A 23,902-nucleotide genomic window follows, 5' to 3' on the forward strand; every position below is an offset into this window, starting at 1 on the left:
AAAGAAGATTAAAAAAAAAAAAAAAAAAAAAAAAGACTAATATCGATCGAAACAGTGTTAGGTCGAAGAGAATACAAAGTAAAATCGATAATTTCAAAACCTTTTCTTTACAGAACTAATCAAAACTATCTTATCAGTAAACTAAGCTTCTAATATATTCAAAACACCCGGTGAGTACAAGGTGTAGGAGAAAAATCGATCGACATGTAGGAAAGGAAATTAAAAAAAAAACGAACGGGTAGAGTGAGAATTTTTTTTTTTTTTTTAAATTTCCCGCCCTTTCACGTAGTTGTAATACTTTATTCAAAATAAAACGTTTACCGCAAATAATTATGAAAGGAAGGAAGGAAGGGGGGAAAGATAAATAAAGAAATTAATTTATATATAAGAAAAAAAAATGAAAATAGAAAGAACCGAAAACCGGATGAATAGAAAAAAAAAAAAAAATAAAAAAAAAGGTTTCCGGTGGTGAGAATATTTGGCGCGGTCACTGTAACCGACAAAGATGATGCCACGAGCATAATTTCTCAGCAAGGAGGATGTCAAAACCGAGTTATAGCAAGTCCAGACAATGACCTACGATCTCCTCCCTCCCTCCCTCCCTCTTTACCCCTTTAATTTCCTCCCACTAAAAAAGCACGGTTTGAAAAACATAGACATGATTATAGGAACGAGAAGGAAGACGGATTAAACAGTGGAGTGTGTGTCGCAAGTTTATTTACGGAATTTAACGTGAAATTTGAATTAAAGATAATATAATTAGAGTTTTGGAGAAAAAGATATATTATAAAGATATATTTTAAAAGTATCTGAGGAAAGAGGTACGATCGAAGTGAATGACAAAATGTTAAGAAGGATGCAGAGGGGAAGTAAAATCAGCAGCAGAACACTCCAGGGAGTCCCGTTTTGTGCACTTGACACGTAGCGACACGTAGACGGCGTTGCCCATAGCGAGAAAGAGATAAATAGTTAGATAGATAGATAGATACATAGATAGATAAAAGGTGAGGGAAAGGGAAAGAAGACGAACTAGAAATAAAATGATTAGAGAATACAGAAGTCTACTTAGAAATTCAGTGAACAACAAGGGGCGCCCGTTCCCAAAGGAACATCAGTAATAAAATCACGGGTCTAATAATATATAGAAATACAAGAAAAAAAAGATAAAATAAGAGTTCATATATATATATATATACACACTTGACTTTGCCACCGCAAAATTGGCAAGCAGGACCCTGCCATCCCTCGCGACACAAGCAAGTACCATTGACACAATCCCCGTTGATGCAGTTTTCTGTATCGCAACTTGATTCCGTTGTCGTCGTCGTAGATGAGGAGGATGAGGCAGCCGAAAGGTGTAAGAACCAACAGGAGAGCAACACCGCCCACCAAAGTAGAGGCAAGCATGGCACCGTGATCCCAACACCGCACTCTTTAAAACGTTCAGTCAATTTTAGTTTTTCAGAGGGTTGTTGCCTACGACGTTTCCGACGATATTTCGATTTATAAAGAAACAAAAACATCTGCACGATCTCTGCCATTTTGATAGGCTTCCATGTCAGAGACAATGGCCGACGGCGACGCACCGAATAAGAAGAAGACACATACGGGATAGGAACGCACTTTTACCTCTCTCCCTCCCCTTCCTTCTCTTTCTCTTTCTCTTTCTCTTTTTTTCTTGTTCTCTCTCAAATGAGAGAAACACACCGCGCACACTTCTTAAGCGTTTTCGGTTTAACACACCTCCCGAATCTTTACGTTTATCTTTTTTCACACGTTCTTCCTTCCTCCCTTTTTCTAGATTTCTATCTCTCTTATAAAGCTTCCTCGCGGATTATTATCCCTCTCTTTTCTGCTTTAACCACCCGCCGACCCTTCTACTTTCGCACGATGGTGCTGTCTGTCGTCGTTGTGCATGCTGTGTGTCTCGTCGAACAACGACGACGACGACGATTCTCTCCCCTTCACTTATTCACGAGCACCCTCTATAAAATCCGAACATTGTCGAACATTGTCGAACCTTTCCGATCGGTACACGTCATTTTTTTTTACCTAACAGCGCTTCTCAACTACCAATCAACGTTCTTCTACTTGATTCTAATTAAAACAAGGGGGAAACACATTTGTAATCTTTATTCTATTTTTATGGGTTTTTCTTTTCATATTATGTTCGCGTTAAATATTCGATAATATAATTTATAAATTTGTTAATCGTATTTCAAAATTGTTTTGAAGTTGCAATCTGTGAGAACACGACGAACATATTACTGGAACCGTGTCATGCACGAACAGTAAGTATGCACCCTTATTTAATGCTTACCCTTCTAACTTTATTTTGTGTAGGACAGATATTTCAGTAGAACCGTTAGTCGGGATTCCGCTATTTTCCCATTTGATACTCCCCCCACCACTTTTGTTAGAACGGGTCTGATTCGGGGCCAGTCTGTTTCTGGTGTTCAGTCTGTTAGGAACACTTTTACAGTCAGTTAAACACCAAAAAAATATACTCTCTTGCGTCAACAGTTAGAATGTTCATTAAAATCCTTTGAACAGTTCTTAATTCATTGAATTTTTTAATCTAATTTTTGTTTGTTTACTGTCAGTGTAAACAAGTCAGTGAAATTTGAAGAAATCTGACAATCGCGGGACCTTTAGTTTCATGCTAGTTTTAATTTGTCTATGAGGTGGTAGCAGAAACATTGATCATTTCGATTGATTTTCTTTAATACTTTTTTCAATACTAATTAATTTCCATTTGTTATCATCAATTAATTAATAAATGTGAGAATAATCTTTAATCAAAGATTACAGAAGTTCATAGAAGGCTCACAAATCCACTTTTCGCGTAACCAAAATCATCTTAGTTAATACCCTGACCACCAATGGGCAAGAGTTGGTATTTAACGATATGGTGGTGTAATACTATCAAAGAAATGCAGTATTCTACTTACTATCGTCCACTGGTGGTCCCGGTACTAACTAAGGTGATTTTAATTACGTTAAAAGTGGACTTGTGAGCTTTTACGTAATTTATTTATTCTTTGATCTTACCGACACGCGTAAGAAATTTCCGTAAACTTCATTATTCGTATCGATACTCGTTGGACCAATGAAATGTAATTGAACCGGTCTCCGACAAGCTTCCCACTCTTTGACATTTTATAGAAATAAATGATGTGATGTCGTCATCTATATCGAACAGTTCACCACCACCCAACTCTCTCTGATACAATTTCGAGTAGAACATGCTGCCAGTAATGAAAGGAACGTCACTTGAACACGTCGTTTTATCGTTGGTTTTACCGATTTTTATAATCAATCGATTTATCGCGATCATATTTACGACACATGAATTATTATTATTCTTTTTCTTTTTCTTCGTAGATAATTAATTTAACTTAAGTTTCACCTAGAGAAGCCTAAAAATAAAAAAAAAAAAAAAAAACGAATATAAAATAGTAAAGAATGATTTGATTATAAAAATGACGATACGATGTATTATAAACGAAGTATATATTTGATATAACATATTTTTTTTTCAAGGACGTCGAACATTTTTTATCGTAAGTTCATTTTAAGCATATCGTTTTCAATTCCGCGTGACTTTCACGTGTATATATATATATATGTATGTATGCATATTATAAATGAAATATGCAACGTTACGAAAAAAAAAAAAAAAAACAAACAAAATAAAAAAAAGAACGTCGCAGTTAAAACTGTATAAACAAAAACAATTGTTTGGATCAATCGTTTCGGCATATCTTTCGGCAAATCTTTCACGTTTAAATTAATTTTATATAAAAAATTATCTCATCTAAATTTATATCCAAATTTTGGTATCATATATATATTATATTTCGAATTATATTTATTCCAAATTTATTTCGATATCCAATTGAAATATTAAATTTAATTGAATTACTCCTTTGACGTTTAAAAATGGCCGAAAAATTAAACTTTCATTAATTCGTATAAAATACTTTAAAGAAAAAACAAACAAACAAACATTATAATTCGTCGAATTTAAAAATGGCAGGAAAAAAGAAAAGTGGAAGAGGTGGTAGGAAAGGAAGGAAACAAGAATCGAAATTAATCGACGAGTATCAACTTCGTCGCGATTTAAGAGCGGGAACCGAAGAAACGGAAGATTCTTTCGACATGGAGGATAAAACTTTAATTGAAGAAAAATTATCCGAAAAGGAAGCCGAATTAATAAACGAAATTTCATCGGAAATTAGAATCGGTGGTATTGAAGGGTGAGTTTATTTTTTTTTTTGTTTCTTTTTTTTTTTAAATTAAATTACACGCGTTTACGATAGGAATGATACGATAGTAATTTAAAAAAAAAAACACACACACATTAATCTGACAAAATTGTTATCTATAAGTACTCATAAGTATATACTTAATAACTCTTCTTCGCATAGCTTTGAAATGTTCTTATCGTATTACATTTTTAAAATCATTATCTCGAATTTGAAACGTACATTTAATAAAGGGGGGAATAACAGCTTATAAATTTCTTGATTTTTTTTGTTCTTTTACCTTATCTGACAATAAAGAAAAGGATAGATACAACATAAAAAAGAATGTAAAATATAATTTTTAAAATTTTCACGATTAAAACGATTGTTTTTTTTTTTTCTCTCGCTAATACAATAAGTATTAACTTTATTCGTGCAAAGCCATGTATGCATATATATATATATATTATAAATGCATTTTAAATCTGATCTGATTTACTAATAAAAACGATCGGTACTTGTTAAGTGATGCATAACTAAGTTGTATATTCAAATGTTCACGCATGTATACACACTGCTTTATCTTTTATTAAACAAAGAAACCAATATATATATACATACCCAGTGTATTCGTGTTAATATTTAAAGATTAAATCTCAATACCTCTGTCGAAAAAAAAATATAATAAAAGGAAGAGAGTTATCGTATCAGAAATAAATAAATTACTTAAAGTTTCGTTTCGTTTATAGAGGAGGTACACATTCAACACTTATAATAATCAATCAGAAAGGAGAGAAATTGATAGAAGTTAAGGGCCCCGACACCAACCATTGGGTAATTATTAAATACCTAACAAAATAAAAAGAATTATAATCTAATTATTGTTCTGATAAATTATTACACATAATAATTATAAAATAGATTCTGGGAATGAAAGAAACGGCTGCTAGGATTAATTCTATGATCGAACGTGGAAAAGAATTGTTGAACATACCGAAAACGGTTCCATTGGACTGCGTGGTATTTATTTCATTGTATTTTTATAAAAATATCTATTATCGAGATAATAAATAGATTTAATTGAATATATATATATTTGTAGGGTTTAAGTTTGAGTGGTTGCGAGGAAGAAACTACCAATCGTTTGTTAACTAATATTCTTCTCGAGGAATATCCAGATGCTGCTAAAGATTATTGCGTTAGTTCCGATACATTGGGTAGTCTCAGAACTGGTCTAGAAGTTGGTGGGGTTGTATTGATAGCTGGAACAGGAAGCAATGCATTACTTATCAATCCAGATGGTAAAACTCATGGATGTGGTGGATGGGGTTATATGATAGGGGATGAAGGCAGCGGTAAAGATATTTGAAAATTTAATTATCAATTCAGTATTTTCTCTCGTCCAAAATTATAATTCTTGATGATAAAGGTTCATAGGGAACTTGGACATGAAAATAAGTAGAACTTATTTTAATTGAGTTGGACGTTTCGTCCCTTTATTGGGACACTTCTTCAGCAACTTAATCTTTAAAGTTCCGCGTCTTTTTTTATTTAATTCGACATACATTTCTCTTTATGTTAATATTCCAAACACAACACATCTAAACTTCGTTAATTTGATCGTTATTATTCAAATACTTCAACAAAACTTTAAAGATTAAGTTGCTGAAGAAGTGTCCCAATAAAGGGACGAAACGTCCAACTTAATTAAATTAAGTTCTACTTATTTTCATGTCCAAGTTCCCTATGAACCTTTATCATTAATTATCAATATTCTTGTCCAGAAATAAATATTATTATTATTTGTGAAAAGAAGAACAACCATCATCTAGCAACACTGTAAAATTGTAAAGAAATTTAATTCAGGAATTTCAAGATACGAAAAGCCAAACGCAAGGAAATTGCTCAAATTCAATTGGTTCAAAATAAATTGTTCATAAGATTTATAACAACCGTTTAAAATTCACTTTGAGACTTATATTAATAATATTTGAAAATATTCATGATTATTTTGTTAATATGTGAATTATCATAAAGAATCCTGATATTTTTGTTTTAAGCATATTGGATCGCATACCGAGCTTGCAAATACGTTTTCGATGACATGGACGACCTAGTAAAATCTCCCTATCCCATATCTTACGTTTGGCCAGCTATGAGAGATTTTTTTAAATTAACAGACAGAACAAGCATGCTACCACATTTGTATTCCAATTTTGACAAAAGTAAATTCGCTATGTTCGCTAAAGAAATTGCGAATGGTTGCGATAGAGAAGATTCTCTTTGTCTTTCGATTTTTAAAGAAACCGGCCGATTACTTGCTCGCCATGTTGTTGCACTTTCCAAAAAAGCTCATAACGTGAGTTTCAATTAATACAAATATTTCTTATTTATGTTAAATCAAATCCTATTTGTTTGTTGTACATTTATTTTTTTAGGATCTTAAACTAAGTGATGGTGGTCTTAAAGTGATATGTGTTGGATCCGTATGGAAATCATGGAAATTCATGAAAGAGGGTTTCATAGATGAGATTCATAGTGGATTGATCATAGATGAACTTAGTCTTCTCAATTTAACAGCCACTTCCGCGTTGGGATCGTCCTATTTAGCTGCTGAACAAATGAATTGCCCTTTCGTTAAACCTTACAACGAAAACGTGCAAGTATTCTTCCATTATAAACGTGATCATTATGGTAAAATAGAAAATATCGATGATAATAATAAATCAAGTAGGACTATGGATACCTTACGGTACGTTACGTGCGATAAAATATGATAAAGATTCAATTGTACGTGTAAAAAAAATGTAGCTAGATAAATATTTATTATAATTAGAATATTTAATGTTCCTGCCTGAAAAAAAAATGAAAATGTCTGAAGATTGTACATCGATACGAATTAATTGATACATGTGAAACAATTGGGTTTTTTTCTTTTTTTTTTTCAGAAATGCAAATAATAAAACATTTTAATACAAATTTATTATCTGTGATTGTTTTATCAATTATATATATATATTAACATAATAATTTTATCGTAATCTATAGAAAAATAAAAAAGAAATTAATCGAAAAAAAAAAAAAAATTGAAATACGATAAGAAATATGTTCTTTTTTTTTTTTTTTTTTTTTTTCGGAAAAACATTTTCAAATTGTAATGTATATTCTTTAACCTACGATTGATTTTATTTACGAAATTTGAATAATTTTGTGATAATTTTAGAAAAAGGGAAATGGGAATAAGAACACTATGGAATACCTTTTGGAATTGGTTATTTTGGGCAGCTGCAATTGTAATTAAAATCGTATGCTATTTAATTCTTTTTTTTCTCAGTTTAATATTCTTCATCGCGTCAACTAGTGCAACCGTATTTTTTATCCTGTATCTTTTCGGATATATGTCGACAGATAACGAACATAGAGAATCGTAAATGAAATTAACTGAAAAAGAAAACAGGTATGTACTATATATATATATGTATATATACATGCATATATATACATATGTAAACCGTAATACGCGTAACGATTGAAAAGCTACGTAAATAAATAATTCGTGTATTTTTATCGAGGTTCAAATGCATTTACATTGATAAATATATATTTTTTTAGAGAAATTTTCAAAACTCATAACAAAAAATATTTCACAGCTTATAAATATGTAAAATAAAAAAAACAAATACAATAAAAGGAAACACAATTTTCTATATACTAGTGAAAAAAAAAATAAAAGTTATTCTTCGTTGAATGTGTAACTTAAAAAACACACGTGTAAATGGCTGATCGTAAAATATATAAACAAATACTGGCTAGTATTTGAAAATATTATTAATAATTATCACGAATTTTGAAAATTATTCTAAACATGCGATATAATCTATAAGAACGTATTATTATTATATAAAATATTTGAAATAATGTCAACAATGATATTGTATGAAAAATATATTCATATAAGCATATCACAATTTATCGTGTACATTAGAACATTTATAAATCTTGTACACACATATCATTTAATTATTATTATTATTTTTCATTTCGTTTTCCTAAATATTACAATTTTTCTTTCTTTACTTTCATTTTTATACCAAGGACCGAGTTCAAACAATTTTATTCTCATCATTTCTTTCTTTCTCTTTCTTAACTGCATAGCAGCAACATTATAACTGAACATATAGAATTAACTATGTATTTATGAACACAGGTCTTGGTAAATTTTCGCAATACACTCTGATATCAAATATAAATTTGTTGTATTATTTTTCGATTAAAATTCATATAAAGAATCGTTGATAAATTAATATGTACATAACTACATAAAATACTTCTTATTTTTGTTCAATTTTCTAGATACATATATAAATACATATTTTAAAGAAATTATTTATTTCTATTTAGAAGATATTTCTATAACAATTTGTAGATTTCAAAATACGCGAGAAAACAAATAATTTTATTTAATCAAATCATTCTTCATATTATTTTAGGATTACTTGGAATTATTCAAAGCCGTTCATTGTTAATAATATTATTGGATATTTAGTACCATAATTATATATTATTTTATAATAACGACAAGTTTGTCATATTGACTGACTTTAAATATCTTCTTTGTTTCTTTTTTTTTTTCAAAATACATTATCAATTTGTTTTCATTATTATTTCGTGCGATAACTGGCATATTTTCATAATTGCTTACTTTATACAACAAATTTATAAAGCTGCATATCGGTGAACTAGTTTTCTTAAATATTACAAATTTGGTTTTTACACACACAAATAAATATTTTGATTGTGACTATACAATATCATAAGATTGATATATATTTTTTTTTTAAAGAAACATTAATTATAAAAATACTATAATTTTTGTTGTTGTTGTATCGGTGGCTATGTAAAAAAATATTAATCGATACATCATATTTTATTCGATAAAAAAAAAGAATAATTCAGATAAATAAGACATTGCCATTGAATGTTATAAGATACATTCACTTGTGCTCAAAATTTGATTACATTTCTGATGATGTCATCCTGTTAAGTGACTAGCCAGAGCAATGCTTCCCTACATTGTTACATTCGTCTTATTTCATTCTTTGAATGTAATTGAACTTAATACTATATAATACGTTTAAAACAGTTGGTTGCATATTTTTCAAAAATATCTGAGCATTGTATTTTTAACAAAATACACATTGTACAATCTAACTTTATAATATATATATATAATGTTATATAATTTAAAAAAATGATTTTAAAGTCATAACCAGTTTAATAAGAATGACACATCTACTCAATTTGATCACAGTATTTTTATATAAGGCTTCATTAAGAATATATGTAGAATCATTTATTTTTTTTTTTTCTGTATCTCAGATAATAAGCTATGAGGTAAGAATCAGTAAAAGTATGCAAGATGTTAATATCAATGCTTTAAGTCGAATATTTCTATAAGTAATGGCTCTACACTAGATGGATTTACATTTAAATAAACGTTAACAACTTCGTCGTTCAATCTATGAAGTTCGGATATTTTTTGTATTAATTTTAAAAAAGTCGATTTAGCTTCACAACCTGGATAAACGCTTTCCAAGTATCGTCTCAATAGATAATAGTAAGAATTCTGTAAATGAAAAATAAACAAGAAAACAAGATGTTATATAAAATCATTGAATGTATACGTATATTTTATTAGTTCTCTCTTTAAATTTCAATATATATATATATACATATATATATATATTTTTGTTACCTGTTCCAATTTAATTACATCACTGTGTACAACCTTTGGTCTATCAGGTGTGAACAAAGCAATAGCACTTAGAATTAAAATGATATTTTCATCTCTCCATCGTGGATCAAATGTTCTAACAAATTTTGCATGCTCGGCATACAAATTACCTTTAGCTTCTTTCAATACATCAACTTTAATGTTTGACATTCTTTCTTGGCTATGTGGTATTTTCCACATATCTTTATCCGGATCATAATTGAGTGCCGATCTTAAGATCATCATTTCTGTACATCCTCCTTTCAAGAGAGCTAATTGATCTTCTTGGCACATATTTTTAAAAGCATTCATTTTTTTCGACATTTTTATAAGACGTCGTATTGCTATAGCTGTTAAATTTATAACATCCAACAACATAGGATCGGATTGTCCAAAACTTCCCTACAAAATAAATAACATTTAACAATTGCATAAATGAAGATTGTTTAAATTATTAAGGAATGTTATAGAATAATTTAATTTTAAAATTTAATAATAAAATTACTTTAAATTTGCATTCTTCTCCAACTAAATTTGTTATATCATCATCTAATGGAGCTAATAGTGCTTTATTAGCTACTATTAATTCATTTAACTTTGCTCTTTCAGCGTCGTTTAATTCTCTGGTGCTTTGATTCCCACCAAGAGCTGAATATGCTGAAAATTCCAATTTAATAGCTTCATACAAGATCGATTCGATCGAATTGGCAGCAATTGGTATTCTAAAAAGTATTTTATTTATTATTCATTTAAAAATAATTCAATCAAATGAATTTATTTTACCTTTGAACATCTTGAAGTACATCTTTAGTTACATCGGCTGTTGTTTTATTTGTACTTTGATCAGTATCTTTGTTTTTATAATTTTCAGTACTTTTATACGTTATTAAATCCTTTAAAATTGGATTTTCCACATGACTCTGTTTGATCTTAAATGGTTGTCTACTTGTGGTAGCAGATAAATGCTCTTCTATCACATCCTTCTCCAATTCTGGACTCGAATGTTTTAAGGTATCAGTATTACTATTATCAATACTATTTTCTTTAACAAATTGTGAAATTTGTGGATCTGCTGCTAATCTATTAACCAATACTGGATCCGTCATAATCTTTAAAATTAAATTTCGATCTTGAAATATTTTTGCTACTAAATGCGGATTATTGACAAATTTCATAACAAGTTCTGGATTTTGTGTAAATTTATTAACTAAATCGTTCCCTTTAGGACACATTTCTTTCTGTCTCTGACATGCTGTAGTTTCTTCAGTAAATGTTTGTACACTCGTATGAGAAATGGGACTTAAATTTAATTGTGTAGTTTCTACATTCGAAGTACAGTCGATAAACGTAGAAGGACCACTTTCAGGACTCTGTTCATATTTGCAATAACTTGCTGTACTATCTTCATACTCGTGCGGATAACGTGGTGATTGATTACTTGTATTACCAAAATTAGAATCAAATTCTAATAAATTCTGATCAAATTTTCTTGAATTTATAGAAATATTTTTATCATTTCCAGTAGATTGAGATGCAAGATCAAATTCATTAAACCTTGTTCTATTTGGTATTGGTGAATGAGAAGTCATTCTTCTTGAGTCTACATCAGTGTTAGGTTCCTCATATTGCGATATTAATTCGTATTTAACAAAATTACATTTATTACTATAAGAATCTTTTAGCATATCTAAAGTTTTAGATCCTGTTATGTTTCCACTTTCAGGTGGACTCGAAGGACTAGGAACACTAGCTGCAGTAACCGGACTCATATTTTCCATAGGATTTTGTCTACCCGCATCTAAATCAGCATACTTTTTATCTGACTCCCAAAAATATGTCTCAGATACATTAGATGTAACCGAATTAACTGTATCTTCAAAGGTACAATCTTCTACACAATCCTTTTTAACTTTGGATGCTTTAATGTTATCCGATTGAGGCCGTTTCTTAGCACGATTCTGTTCAATCTTTTGACGCTTTAAAACTTTATCTTCTTCTGACATAATGTATTCCTTACGCATCCCAATACTGAAACATTTATCCAAACGGCATTTTTGACAAAAACGTCTGGTCACTGGTGTGATGCTACAATTTTCTGTAAAAGGACACCGGAAATCCTATAAGAAAGAAAATCAAAATGATAAGAACAACAAGGTAACGTGTAACAAACAAACAAACAAACAAAAAATAGAGTAGGACCGTGTGAACAGAATTGAAAATGAACAGATGATTAATTGATTAAAGAATTTAAACGTTAAATAATTACCTTATTTTTAAGAGCATTTCTCCTAAAAAATGCTTTACAACTTTCGCAGGAAACTGCATTGAAATTGTATCCCAAAGCGCGATCACCGCAAACACCGCATATCTTGTTTGCTTCTCTCGCTGGTTGTTCATCTTCCATTTCTTAGGTAATGCACAATATAAACCAAACGATTATCACCTCTTATCTAATGCACCATTATCCCTGTTTAAAAGAGTGTTCCTTTTTCACTGACTGATGATTAATGTCAAACATCATGGATTAGATATATTTATTTTGATTATTATTGCATCTCATAATTCTACGACACAATTCTTATATTATTTATTACTTTATTTAGGAGACTGGTATCATCTTTGCTCCACAACGCCCCGGATCTATGAAATGCTGACTTGAAAAGCTTTAAGTGATAAACCAAATAAAGTGCTCAATTGGTAGTCACTTGGGAGTCATTAACGAGACGGTGCGCATAAACCTGTCATACCACGTACTGCCCAGTTCTCTGCCACTTCGGTTACTTCTCTTAAAAACCCTACCCCACCCCACCCCCTCCCAATTCCTCCAATCATTTTTATCTATTTATTTATTCCACCATTTTTTTTTTTTTTTCCGCCATCTTTTTATTTTTTTTTTTAATTCATTTTTACTATCGAACGAACGCGTTTAATGTGGAAGGTTTTTTTTTTTTCTCGATAAATTACGCAGCACGGTTGTATTAATGATATCGGTAAAGGGGGTGCATAGGTCGATTAAAAAATCTACACGCACATTAGTTAATATAATCTATTATCTATTGTGATATTTAATAATAATAATTTATTAATGAATAATGAAATATTGATGATGTTGTGTGTGTGTGTGTGTGTGTGTTTTACCTCTCGTGAAATAGTTTCGTTGTTTTAAACAAAAAAAACAACACAGATGTATTTTATCGTCGAACGTTGTGCATACGTGTGATGTAGGACGCGTTTTTTTTTTTTTTTTTTTGCTGTTTTCCTTCTATTTTATCAATTTCGTATCTTTACGATATATATCTTATATAATCTTTTTAATAATCGGTTATATTAATTAAAAACGAGAACCTTTGGAGCCTTACGTCGAATTTAATTACATCGATATTTCCAGATCGTTTGTAGGTTAACATCGGATCGATTTGTTTAAAGTAAAATAGTTATAAAGAAAAAAAAAAGAAATTGAAAACAGTGAACCGGAAAAAGAGATATCGAAAAGATAAATATAAAAATGAAGATGATACGCGATTAAAAGTAATAGAATCGTATTAACTTTACACGTTTCCAATTAATTTGTGATTAAATTTTATATGTGCATAATTTCTTTTCTATAAAATTATTTATTTCCTCAAAATATAATCAAATTTTTCGATCATATTTTTTAAGCATATGAAACTTTTCAAAAATCATTATATTTAATAGTATATGTACAAGGACGTGTAGAAACTTACGATAATATGTTGCAATGTGCACTTCCAACTTTATCAATAACTGAATGTTGCAATTTCAAATGGGATGATGTCTTTTCGTTTCCACCATATAAGAGTTCGTTTATAAAATTCAGATTAGTTATTATTTTTTAATTATAAGTACCGCACGCACAGCTGGTTATCACATAAAAGATATCGAAATTTGTACAATCGTTTTACGTGATTTTAAAATATTATATAGTCATATAAATGTGTATTTTGTTTTTTTCTTTTTTTGCGGCATTGTTACTACGATCGATCAAGCAACATGTTACAAAAAAAACTGAATCGATTCAATTATCAATGTGTTATTCAACACTGATATCATTATCACTAAATTCTGGAAATAAAACTTATTGTTAGATAAATACAACACCCAACGTATGAAACGTTCAATAAAAATGAATACCTATCGTTTATATATACACATATATATATTCTATATATGATATAATAATTTAAATGCTATTAATATTATATTGTTCAGAATTTAATAAGTAAATTACAATGAAAAAATTCTTTTTTCATTAATAAATAAATTATTTAGTTAATTAATTTTCGTGAAAACGTATGCAAGGTTTTTTTTATACTTTCCATATCTTTTTCTTATCCAATGTGTATGTTCAAATATATTAAAGAATAATATATTTCATACGATTAATTCATATCTCAAAATATTTTATAAAATTACAATTTTTAATCTTAATACATTCATTAATTTATATCCTTTTTAAATCTCGATCTTAAAAATATTAAATTCTATCACGACACACTTTCGCATTTATATTTAATCAAAAATACTATTATATAAAATACGATTGAAAATTGTGTATAAACATATATATCTTATTTGGTTTAATAAACAATTCCTGTTCATCGAAGGCACACATGATAATATTTAAAGTTAACGCTTTATGATATGTATACAAAAAAAAACAACAAAAATTTATAAAATATGGATATAAAATATGTATATATATATATACTAAATGCAAAGTGCAACCAGTTTTACACATATGATACATACAAACTAGATTTTGTCTATTCTACATGATCGAGGCACATCAGAATTAAATGTATTTGAAAATGATGAAATTTGTTAAGTATTCTTATGTTGACCATAACACAGACACGACGTTCCCTTATTCGGCAGTATACTTATTAAAATAACACGTGTGATTTTGGTAATACATCATTTTCTGTTTTTTTACATTTCCTCTTGAGAAGTAGAAATTCCATCTTACGTGAGAGACGTTTCTTTTTTTTTTTTCTTTTTGTTTCTATTTCATTTCGGTGTATCTGTTAATTTCGTACTTCCCGTTTGCACGCCACCAGTATAAAGAACCAATTCTTCTTTCGTGTAACACGTTACAATTTCTTCAACGCTTGAGAATGATTGTTCGTTTAATTTTGGAGATCCCAGAGCATACCTGAAATATTATTCACAAAAATAAAACATTAATAATTCATCGGATAATATTAAAATGAATCAAAAGTTAAATTTAAAATTAATATTTCCAAAAAGTTAAATCTTACAAAAATAAAAAGAATCCATTATACAGTTTCAACACATAATAAACGCAAGAACTTTTGATTCATCTGTAATATATAAAAAAATAATAGGAAAACTGTAAAAATATTGTACCTATTGTCAGATCGTTTTCTAACTGGAATATTGTAAACCCTATCCTTGCACCAAAGTACAAGAGCCAATGGACTATTTACGTTGGTGGTAGAAGGTCTGAAAAGAAAGTAACCATCTTGCGGAGTGCCGTAAGTACTTTCTGTAATAATAATATAAATGTATAATATTAATATTTAATGAAAGCAAACTTAAGGGGTTACATGGGTTTTACACCGGGGAAAAAATAGCATATTTTCAACAATTTTTTTTCTATATAAAGAAATGGAATTCTTATTCAAACTTTTTATAGTATTTAAGATACATATTTAAAGAAGATTTTCTCAAATTTTCGTTGAAAAATATTTTAAACTCAGTCATTGCGACGTCATTTTCGGTGACCCCACCGAAAAAAAGGGTTTCCGCGTTGACAGCAGAACTTATAAACGGTAAGGGTTTTTCTGTTGAAAAAATAGGGTCTTTTAGTGAATACTTCAAACTAGAAACTGGACGAAGGAAAAAGAAAAAAAATTGAAATTTGGATTTTTGGCAACGTTTTTAGCAAGAACATTCAAATTTCGCTACAATTTGCACCACATTTTGGTTTCTTAAAATTCGATTTTATGAAAAAAAAAACGAAAATCCTTCGTCCAAGTCCTTGTCAATAGTATCACGAAGACGTGTAGCAAATTTCATGAAAATCGGTTAAATAGTTTTCGAGAAATCCTGACAACTGACTTTAGAAAAAGCGTTTTGCGAAAAACACATTTAAAGATTTGAGTGGTGGTATAAGAGCCATTAAAAAGGCTCTATCTTTAAAACTACTACTCCTATCGACTTCAAAATTGAATACAATATTTTAGATGAGTTGCAGAATTTAAAAAAAATTTTTTTGAAAGTCCCAAACCCATGTAACCCCTTAACACAAGTTAGATAATTAATCAAAATGATTTCTTAAAACATAATAAACTAATAGCAATAATAACTTACGTTCCGAAATGAGTGTTATGGCTTGAGATCGAGTAACATTGTGATACCAAGGCTTGTTAATATAAGATACTCGATCTGGTGGTGGTGGTAATGGTCTCGTAGTTCTTTCATTTAATGATAATGAAGTATTACTACCAGAATGTGGTAAAGTTGCTGATTTTTTATCCGGTGAACGTTCTGAAACAATTAACAACAGTCAAAAATGATTATTTCAATCGTTCAATTAGATAATACAATTACTCATTGATATCGTTGTTTATAAAATATAACAAAAATATGTGTAGTATAAAAGAAAAAGAAATATATTATAAAATTATGTATACTCTTTTTTGTTTGTGTTTGTTTTTTTTTTACATACTAACTTGCTAAATTTAGACGTGCTTGTGTCAGAGTAGCTTGAGTCAGACACTCTGATAGGCTTGCTTGTCGACGTGTTGCAGTATTCAATGATACATTTCTTTTGCTATCGGTTATTATGGTTGCCATTATTTTATTCAATTAAATGCGTATCAATGTGATAGAATAATATTGTACAATAATAGATTTATGCATTTAACAAAAGTACGTGTACGTATACATCATCGTTTTTTTTATCTCCATCCATATTTAATTATCGAAACTTTTTAGAAAATATCAAACAAACGTACGACGTTCTTGTCGCGTTATACGTCGTCGCACAACTGACGCTAGTGAATTATCATCAATTTCTCAAATAACAACGAAAATATATTCCAATAAGAAGAAAAAACAAAGCTGAGAAAAATAAATCACGCAAAATCCGGTTTATTAAAGTGTTTAAATAAGGCTTTCAAGCAAAACAACAAAGTCTACTTCCAGAGTTTACTCATCATTTAACATAATAATCGACATTTGATTATTTTTTTATTATAACAATTGGATATGCTTGGAATTATCGTTAATCACCAACGATCTCTTTGTATTTAAATTCGCAGTGAGACGATTTTATACCAAGTTATACGAAAAATGTATTACTTTTATTTAACGCGAATTAATCAGTAACACGACACGTATACAAAATGTGTACGAAGATTTATAATTTTTTTGTACACTCGTTATATTTTCCAACACTGATATATATAAAAAAAAAAAGGCAATAAATTTTTCACAGAAAAGCAAAAGATTGATCCCAGTGTATTGCACGAGAAACTGTAGGAGACTGAGTATGCAACGTTGCGATGGAATGCATTTAAACGTTTGAAAATAATGGCACCCGTTCTCTCTTCTCTCCGTTGGTCTATCTTGGCATGGGGTAAAATATAAATTTGAAGAATAATTTAGAAATAGATTCCAAATAAATCTGATTCTTTTATTATGGTGTCCTTATATTAGTTCATAAGAACGAAATGGTGTTGGGCACGCGTTTAAAAGAAATTTCTTTGAATTTGATCAAATCATGCTTGGTTTATGAAAAATGAACAACGTGCTTTTGCGAATAATTTCATATACCTGGGGGATCTGGTGGTTGAGAATAGCAACATCTAGAAAGACCTCTCTTGATCCTTACTATCATATCGGAGACCTCATCGGCCAGACGCTCACCTAAACCTCCTAAGAGATGTTTGCTCAGCCTGAGATAAAAACAGGAACACATTCCATCACACTATTCGATTCTTCCTATTATCAAGCCCAACAATTTTCCGGTTTTTTTTTCTCCTTTCTTTCTTTCTATACACTTTGATTATATTTAACTAATTTTCGTAGAAATGAGAGAACAATAAATGTATAATAATAAACAATTGATCGTAAAATTAATCACATTTTCACGTAAATAATTCTGGTTATGCGTTTGATCTTCCGATCGTATTTGCAAATACAAACGTATTGCAAATCGTGATACATTGTTATAAATAATTTTGATTTTAGATAGGACGTATCGATCGACATCTTTCTGTTGTTGATTATGAATTAACAAACAAAAAGAAAAGTCCTCCCCCTTCCCCGTCGACCGAAAAAAAAAAATTAAAATCGAAGAAAAATCATTCGTGTGTATGCATTTAAATAAACAGTACGGTAGTTCGTGATCGACTGACAGAAAATTTCTAAGTGCATCGTCAAGTTGTTGCATGACAAAGAATGAATGAGAGACTCTCGTTGTATAGTAGTAAGATCGGTTATTAACCAACCACCATTTGTTGCACACGTGTTCGTGGGAAGCTAAATACATTATACTTTTTGTTATTTCCTTTTCAACTGTATTCCAAGTTTTTGTTATCCCTTGTCACGTAATATGATGATTCTTTTTGTTTTTCTTTTCTTTTCTTTATTATTCTTCATTCTTTCTTTATTTCTTTCATTCTTGTTTTTCCCACTTCGGATAATCTCATAAAACATTATATTAAAATAATGAACAACGAGTGTTCTTAACCCCATAGATTAAGACTTTTATCTTAGGTAACTTTAATAAGGAATTTAATAGATACCAACCATTTGCATTGTTCGATTTTGTTAGATGTAACGTTGGGGGTGGCGTGATGGCTGGTTTGATGGGTAATGGTGGAGGTACAATATTACTGCTTGGTGTTCTTTGAATAGGTCTTAAATAATTATCATTGTCTTCAGGCTAGAAAAATGAAAATGAATGTAAATTATAGATGAAAGGTTAATTATTACAAGAAAAATAGTTAATTAAGTAAATTGTGAATGTAAATAACTTACTGGTTCCGTAATGGATTCATAAATCTCATAGTGTTCTTGTTCCTCTTCACAACTGGTTGTACTTGGCGATTGATAAATGCTTTCAACAGAACTTTGAGCTCCGCTGGTCAACGATTGTTTGCTGTCGATTCTTGAGATCACCGATCTTTGATTTTGTTCTATTATTTGCTCGTCAAATTGTTCGTATTCACCCTCACTTTCTTCTTGCCTTGTTGGCAAATTGGCAATGAGATCCAAATTTCTAATCGATATGGACGGTTTCGATAAATCCTGATCGTCTTTTCCTACTTTGGTCAAAATTTGATCGACGTTTTTTTTAGGTGTTGGTGGAGGTGGAACAGCCATTCTTCCTAATTAGAAAATATCATATATAATATATAGAAATAATATATTATAATTATTATATATATAATATATTATATAATATATATTAATTATTTATAATATAAAAATAGTAAATTTGTTTAACAATTTTAACTAAAATATATTTTATATCTATTGAATTTATATTTGGTAAGATAGATAATTCAATGGATTTTATATTTTATTATAGATTTTTTCTTTTTTTTTATATTATTATAGATTTATTATTTTATATTATTTCTTTTAAATGATTAGAAATATAATATCTGATAAAAAGGAAAAAAGATAGAATATTAAAACTAACTTTGATGATCGTTCTGTGGCCGAGGTTTCGTTTTCGAATCATCGTGTAAAAATGATTTTCGTGGTTGTTTCGAAATGTTTGTAAAATTGGTTGGCCTTTTCGAAATGATTCCTTCCGGTTTTGGTCCTAACACTGGTTTCTTCGAATTTCTCAATTCCAATTGTTCTTTCAATTGTTCCGCCAATGATTTTTCTATAGTTCCGTGTAATCTTGAAACATTTTTAAGTGGTTGATTAGTCATGTTATGTTTATAATTAGCGTAAACACTTTTATCGTCCGGTAAAGTAGATTCGAAATTTTCATAAGTCGTTTCTTCATCTTCCTCCTCATTTCCCATCGTATTTTCGTCAACTTGATCATTAGTTTTAATAGTTTTCATTTTTGTCGAAATATTATTACAGTCATTACCATAATTGGAATTAATTTGATTATCATTAATGTTCTTGGTATCGGTGAAAGTAGAATTATGGTGGTCTTCCGTTATCTCATCTTCGAAATCTGTGTCCCATGAACTGGTATCGCTCATGTGATCTTCGTTTTGTTCCGTTTCGATATTTTTCTCTTGTACATATTTTTCCGGAAATTTTTTAATTTGTTCTACTAGCGTACGAAGTTCCCTGGAAATAAAAACAAATATATATACTACACCCATATATAAACATGGTGTGACACGAGAAAACAAAATAATAATAATAATCTTCTTCTCATTTTATTGAAAACAAAGCCATTTTAATTGTACAACAGAACGGATATTCCGCTTATAAACACTTTAACTCCTCGTAAAGTTGAGGATGTTACATTAAAGGATACAAGTACAACCCACACGCTATGCAATTACCATTTATGTAAATCTTGTATGCCTTCTAAGTGATTATCGAGTTAAATGCATCAATTGCAATTTCATTCTATCGAATACGCAACTTCGAAATGTTACCTGTGTGATTTATCCATCAATTTCTATTTCAAAATATTCTAATGAATGTAACGAAGTAACGTGTGTTAAATTGTTACAATATATTCTTGGATGATACCAAAAGCAATTACTTTTAACTCATGTGTGTCTCTTTCTCTCTCTCTCTCTCTCTCTCTCGTTGATACTATTTAAAGTAGAATTTCGCGATAATGTTATCGCTCTTTTATATACACAGATGAAATTACACACATATATATATATATATAAGATCCGTTGATGAAAGTAAAATACTTACACGCATATATGCAACATTATTGATTTGTAAATGTAAGCAACACGTAAGAAGAGACAATGGGAATGAAACCAAAATCGATGAACACTATAGGATACCATATATATATCATTACAATAGCTTTGCCAACGTGGCTTCGTATAATATACTACATATATATATATATAGAAAGCTAGTAGAGGAAAAATGTATTAAAAAAAAAAAAAAGACATAACAATGATAGAATTGTTGCGTTTTATTTGAAAATACCGTATTGGTATATACCGTTAATCCCCTATGTCACCATGTCTCAAATTCACATTCCTATGTTGGTAAGTTAATTGTAAATAAATACGCGTATTTTAAAACTTGTCTCTTGTAAAATTCAGATCGTGTAGCATCGTTTTTCTTACCATATCAAAGAACGAGTGAGGTCACTCTTCCATAGAGCCAACTTCCCTTCAGTCAAGTGCTGAAATAATTAGAATCAATTAAGATCTCGTCTAAAGAGGGCGCGTGCCAGTTGAATATCCAAAATGCAATTTTAAACGAAAACAATTGTATAGTTTAAATTAAAAAAAAAAAAGAACATGATTTTTTTATTAAATGATCGAGAATTTACAAAAAAAAATAAAAACAAACATCTTCAATCTTATATCTGTGCGTTATTTTTCATTTAAATCGTACCTACATTTCAATGAATGAGAAACAATTTGTTTTATTTCCAAAATAAATATCAAACAACTGGCACAGAAAAGAAAAAAGGTAAATGGAAAGTTGCATAATTAAAAATTGATTATATTATACTTACTAACAACTCGTCACCGTCGATTTGCCGTTTCGAAATTGCTGTACAGCATTCTTCCAAGCCATTCTATAAGTCGTATGAAATTGTATATTTTAAATAAATCGTGATATTAAATTACTTTCGTGCGTATTCGAATAACCGAAATATTTGAACGTAATTGAAACTAAACTTAAAAAAATATAATGTTGAAATATACGCGTGTCTCTCGAATCGTATTTTAAATTTAATTAATCGAATACGCAAACGTTACTGCTTTAGTCAAATTTAATAAATTAGCGCGATTTAAAAAAAAAAAAAGAAAAGAAAAGAAAAAGAGAAAAATGAAATTCAAATGAAAAATAATCAAATTAATATATTCGAAATATAAAATCAAGATTAATCTTCTATGAATATTTTCTATTTTAATTTCTCTTTACTTATATTTTCTTTTTTATCTTTTAGATAATACATATCTCTCTTTTAACTTTTTTTTTATCCTTCTCTTCATTATCTCTCTATTTCCGGCTTGTTTGAATATTAGTGTTTATTTTTTTGTTACATTTTCTCTTTTTTGTCCCCTTTTTCCAACAAATGTCGAACATTCTAATAAATCGATCGTAGAGAAACCAGGTAAGATTGGATAAGTGCAGTGACCCATAAGTAAAAATATTTACCGCGAGGTAAAATAATATTAAGAGAATGGATGACAACGACAACTTTGAAAGTTTTTTACTGACCTTTTTTAGGAGACACAAGACGTCGTTTGTATTCCACGTAGATATAATTTCGAGGGCATCGTTTCGAGACAATTTTTTGGACATCTCACCGCGTTTGAACGCGCCTGTTGCAAAAACAGCAAGCGTCGCACGTGTTCACCGCTCGGGCGCATCTGCATCGGGTTTTTGTGGGCGAGGTGTCTGACAGTCCTCCTCCTCCTCCTCCTCCTCCTCATTCCTTTTCATTTTTCCTCCTCCCGTTTCCTTCTCATTCTTCTTTTCATTCCTTCTCTCATTTGATATCTTTCTTACACATTGAGATCCTTCTCGCTTCCTCTCCTACAAATAGCATTATATACTGACCATAGGCTCTTATGATTGGTCAGTTTGTAATACTGGCACACCTAATACTACTGTGTTAAAGGTACGTTCACAAAGCTACATACCTTTTTTTTGTGTTATACGTCAACGTGGAGTAGATTCGACAAATTTTCCATTTTATTTCATTTTCCAATTTTCTTCTCAAAACTTTTGTCAATTTTTTTACGATTTATTTAAATCTATATATATTTATCGATTATTATTTATATTTTAAACAAATATATATGTTGGTCGTATATAATAGAAAAATATTTAAAAATTTCTAATTAAAAATCATTTGGGTAATATTTAAATATATTGTAATTTACCGCGAAAACATGTCTACCATGTTATTGTCGTTGATTGGATATTAGACGACCAATCACAAAACTTACTATAATATATTAATATATGATATATTAATATATAATCGATATATAATACATAATATATATAATATAATATATATAATTGTTATAATATATTAATCTATAGTGAAATTATTTAAATAATGTTAAATATATTTTAATTTACCGCGCAAATGCCTACCATATTTTTGTCGCTGATTGTATCCTAGACGACCAATCACAAAGCTTGGTAATTCTAAACCTCCATGAAAGCGATAATTCTGGTCGCGTAGTCGTAATTGTCGTGATGTTCGTGGCTGTTCATCGTGTGTGCCAAAGAAAGAGACAATTACCGGTTAACATTTATTTAGAATAATACATATTTTTTCATTGTTCTAATTTAATATTAACAGGTGACAAGATGACTGTCCCAATTATAAAAACTACACCTGAATACGTTGAATTTATCAAGTAAGCTATCACACGTTTTATTATATTTCTTTTCTTTTCTTTTTATTTTACTTTCTTTTCTTTTTTTCACTATATATGTATTAAATTTTGTTCTATCTTTTAGTATTATCATTTTATTATTTACACGATTATATTTTATTGCGTTATTCGTCAAATTATCGATTTATTTTCAAGCGCATTATCGTTATCTAAATGCATTTATTCTTTATTGACCTAATTGATATTATTTCTTATTTCAATATATATTTTTTTCTTTTGTATATTTTTGTATACTTCTAAGAGCAAAGAGCAATAAATTTTTTTTTAAATAAATGCATATA

The 23,902-nt window shown here is 29.5% G+C and overlaps 5 protein-coding genes across 8 annotated transcripts in view; 2 read left to right on the top strand and 3 right to left on the bottom strand.

The window, feature by feature from the left end:
• Positions 1 to 2,285, bottom strand: part of LOC106790381 (attractin-like protein 1) — a 16,184-nt gene extending 13,899 nt beyond the window's left edge. For both annotated transcript variants that reach the window (XM_014755211.1, XM_014755210.1), the window contains exon 1: positions 1,201 to 2,285. In XM_014755211.1, the coding sequence (XP_014610697.1) occupies positions 1,201 to 1,541 (341 nt within the window). In that variant the 5' untranslated portion in view covers positions 1,542 to 2,285. The remainder of the gene's footprint in view (positions 1 to 1,200) is intronic.
• A 1,747-nt stretch (positions 2,286 to 4,032) lies between these two features.
• LOC106790384 (N-acetyl-D-glucosamine kinase) lies at positions 4,033 to 7,212 on the top strand. The gene is made up of 6 exons (XM_014755217.1): positions 4,033 to 4,259; positions 4,997 to 5,081; positions 5,169 to 5,267; positions 5,350 to 5,602; positions 6,308 to 6,606; positions 6,686 to 7,212. Exons 1-6 carry the CDS (start codon positions 4,033 to 4,035, stop codon positions 7,022 to 7,024), a joined length of 1,302 nt encoding a protein of 433 aa, XP_014610703.1. The 3' UTR covers positions 7,025 to 7,212.
• A 967-nt stretch (positions 7,213 to 8,179) lies between these two features.
• Positions 8,180 to 13,259, bottom strand: LOC106790382 (nuclear hormone receptor HR96). 3 transcript variants are annotated; one of them, XM_014755214.1, is made up of 6 exons: positions 13,159 to 13,259; positions 12,287 to 12,487; positions 10,804 to 12,137; positions 10,526 to 10,742; positions 10,003 to 10,422; positions 8,180 to 9,873 (listed from the first exon to the last, which is right to left on the bottom strand). In XM_014755214.1, the coding sequence occupies exons 2-6, from the start codon at positions 12,422 to 12,424 to the stop codon at positions 9,676 to 9,678; spliced, it is 2,307 nt and encodes a 768-aa protein (XP_014610700.1). In that variant the 5' UTR covers positions 12,425 to 12,487; positions 13,159 to 13,259; the 3' UTR covers positions 8,180 to 9,675. The 3 variants fall into 3 exon arrangements, with proteins under 3 accessions (XP_014610700.1, XP_014610699.1, XP_014610698.1); XM_014755213.1 differs by lacking the exon at positions 13,159 to 13,259 and adding an exon at positions 12,615 to 12,703; XM_014755212.1 differs by lacking the exon at positions 13,159 to 13,259 and having other exon boundaries at positions 12,287 to 12,626.
• Positions 13,260 to 14,965: 1,706 nt separating this feature from the next.
• Positions 14,966 to 22,824, bottom strand: LOC106790383. Its single transcript, XM_014755215.1, has 9 exons — positions 22,426 to 22,824; positions 21,713 to 21,775; positions 21,315 to 21,373; positions 19,718 to 20,334; positions 19,051 to 19,400; positions 18,820 to 18,955; positions 16,375 to 16,551; positions 15,409 to 15,547; positions 14,966 to 15,193 (listed from the first exon to the last, which is right to left on the bottom strand). Exons 1-9 carry the CDS (start codon positions 22,507 to 22,509, stop codon positions 15,049 to 15,051), a joined length of 1,770 nt encoding a protein of 589 aa, XP_014610701.1. The 5' UTR covers positions 22,510 to 22,824; the 3' UTR covers positions 14,966 to 15,048.
• A 482-nt stretch (positions 22,825 to 23,306) lies between these two features.
• The window catches only part of LOC106790387 (glutaredoxin-3), a 1,929-nt gene continuing 1,333 nt past the window's right edge, over positions 23,307 to 23,902 (top strand). The window contains exon 1 of the mRNA XM_014755219.1: positions 23,307 to 23,582. Within this exon, the coding sequence (XP_014610705.1) occupies positions 23,533 to 23,582 (50 nt within the window). The 5' untranslated portion in view covers positions 23,307 to 23,532. The remainder of the gene's footprint in view (positions 23,583 to 23,902) is intronic.

Source organism: Polistes canadensis, unplaced genomic scaffold (genome assembly GCF_001313835.1).
Source record: "Polistes canadensis isolate GaletaPanama2010 unplaced genomic scaffold, ASM131383v1 scaffold_234, whole genome shotgun sequence".
Lineage (NCBI taxonomy): Eukaryota > Metazoa > Arthropoda > Insecta > Hymenoptera > Vespidae > Polistes > Polistes canadensis.

Excerpts from the sequence above, each read along its gene's own strand:
- LOC106790382 (XM_014755214.1), bottom strand. The coding sequence starts at position 12,424 with ATGGAAGATGAACAACCAGCGAGAGAAGCAAACAAGATATGCGGTGTT. Across the intron at positions 10,423-10,525 it reads GAGAAGAATGCAAATTTAAA|GGAAGTTTTGGACAATCCGA; the intron begins GTAATTTTATTA and ends TTTATTTTGTAG. Across the intron at positions 9,874-10,002 it reads ATGTAATTAAATTGGAACAG|AATTCTTACTATTATCTATT; the intron begins GTAACAAAAATA and ends TTTCATTTACAG.
- LOC106790384 (XM_014755217.1), top strand. The coding sequence starts at position 4,033 with ATGGCAGGAAAAAAGAAAAGTGGAAGAGGTGGTAGGAAAGGAAGGAAA. Across the intron at positions 4,260-4,996 it reads AGAATCGGTGGTATTGAAGG|AGGAGGTACACATTCAACAC; the intron begins GTGAGTTTATTT and ends TTTCGTTTATAG. Across the intron at positions 5,082-5,168 it reads GCCCCGACACCAACCATTGG|ATTCTGGGAATGAAAGAAAC; the intron begins GTAATTATTAAA and ends ATTATAAAATAG.
- LOC106790383 (XM_014755215.1), bottom strand. The coding sequence starts at position 22,509 with ATGTCCAAAAAATTGTCTCGAAACGATGCCCTCGAAATTATATCTACG. Across the intron at positions 15,548-16,374 it reads CATAACACTCATTTCGGAAC|AAAGTACTTACGGCACTCCG; the intron begins GTAAGTTATTAT and ends TTATTATTACAG. Across the intron at positions 15,194-15,408 it reads AGAAAACGATCTGACAATAG|GTATGCTCTGGGATCTCCAA; the intron begins GTACAATATTTT and ends ATAATATTTCAG.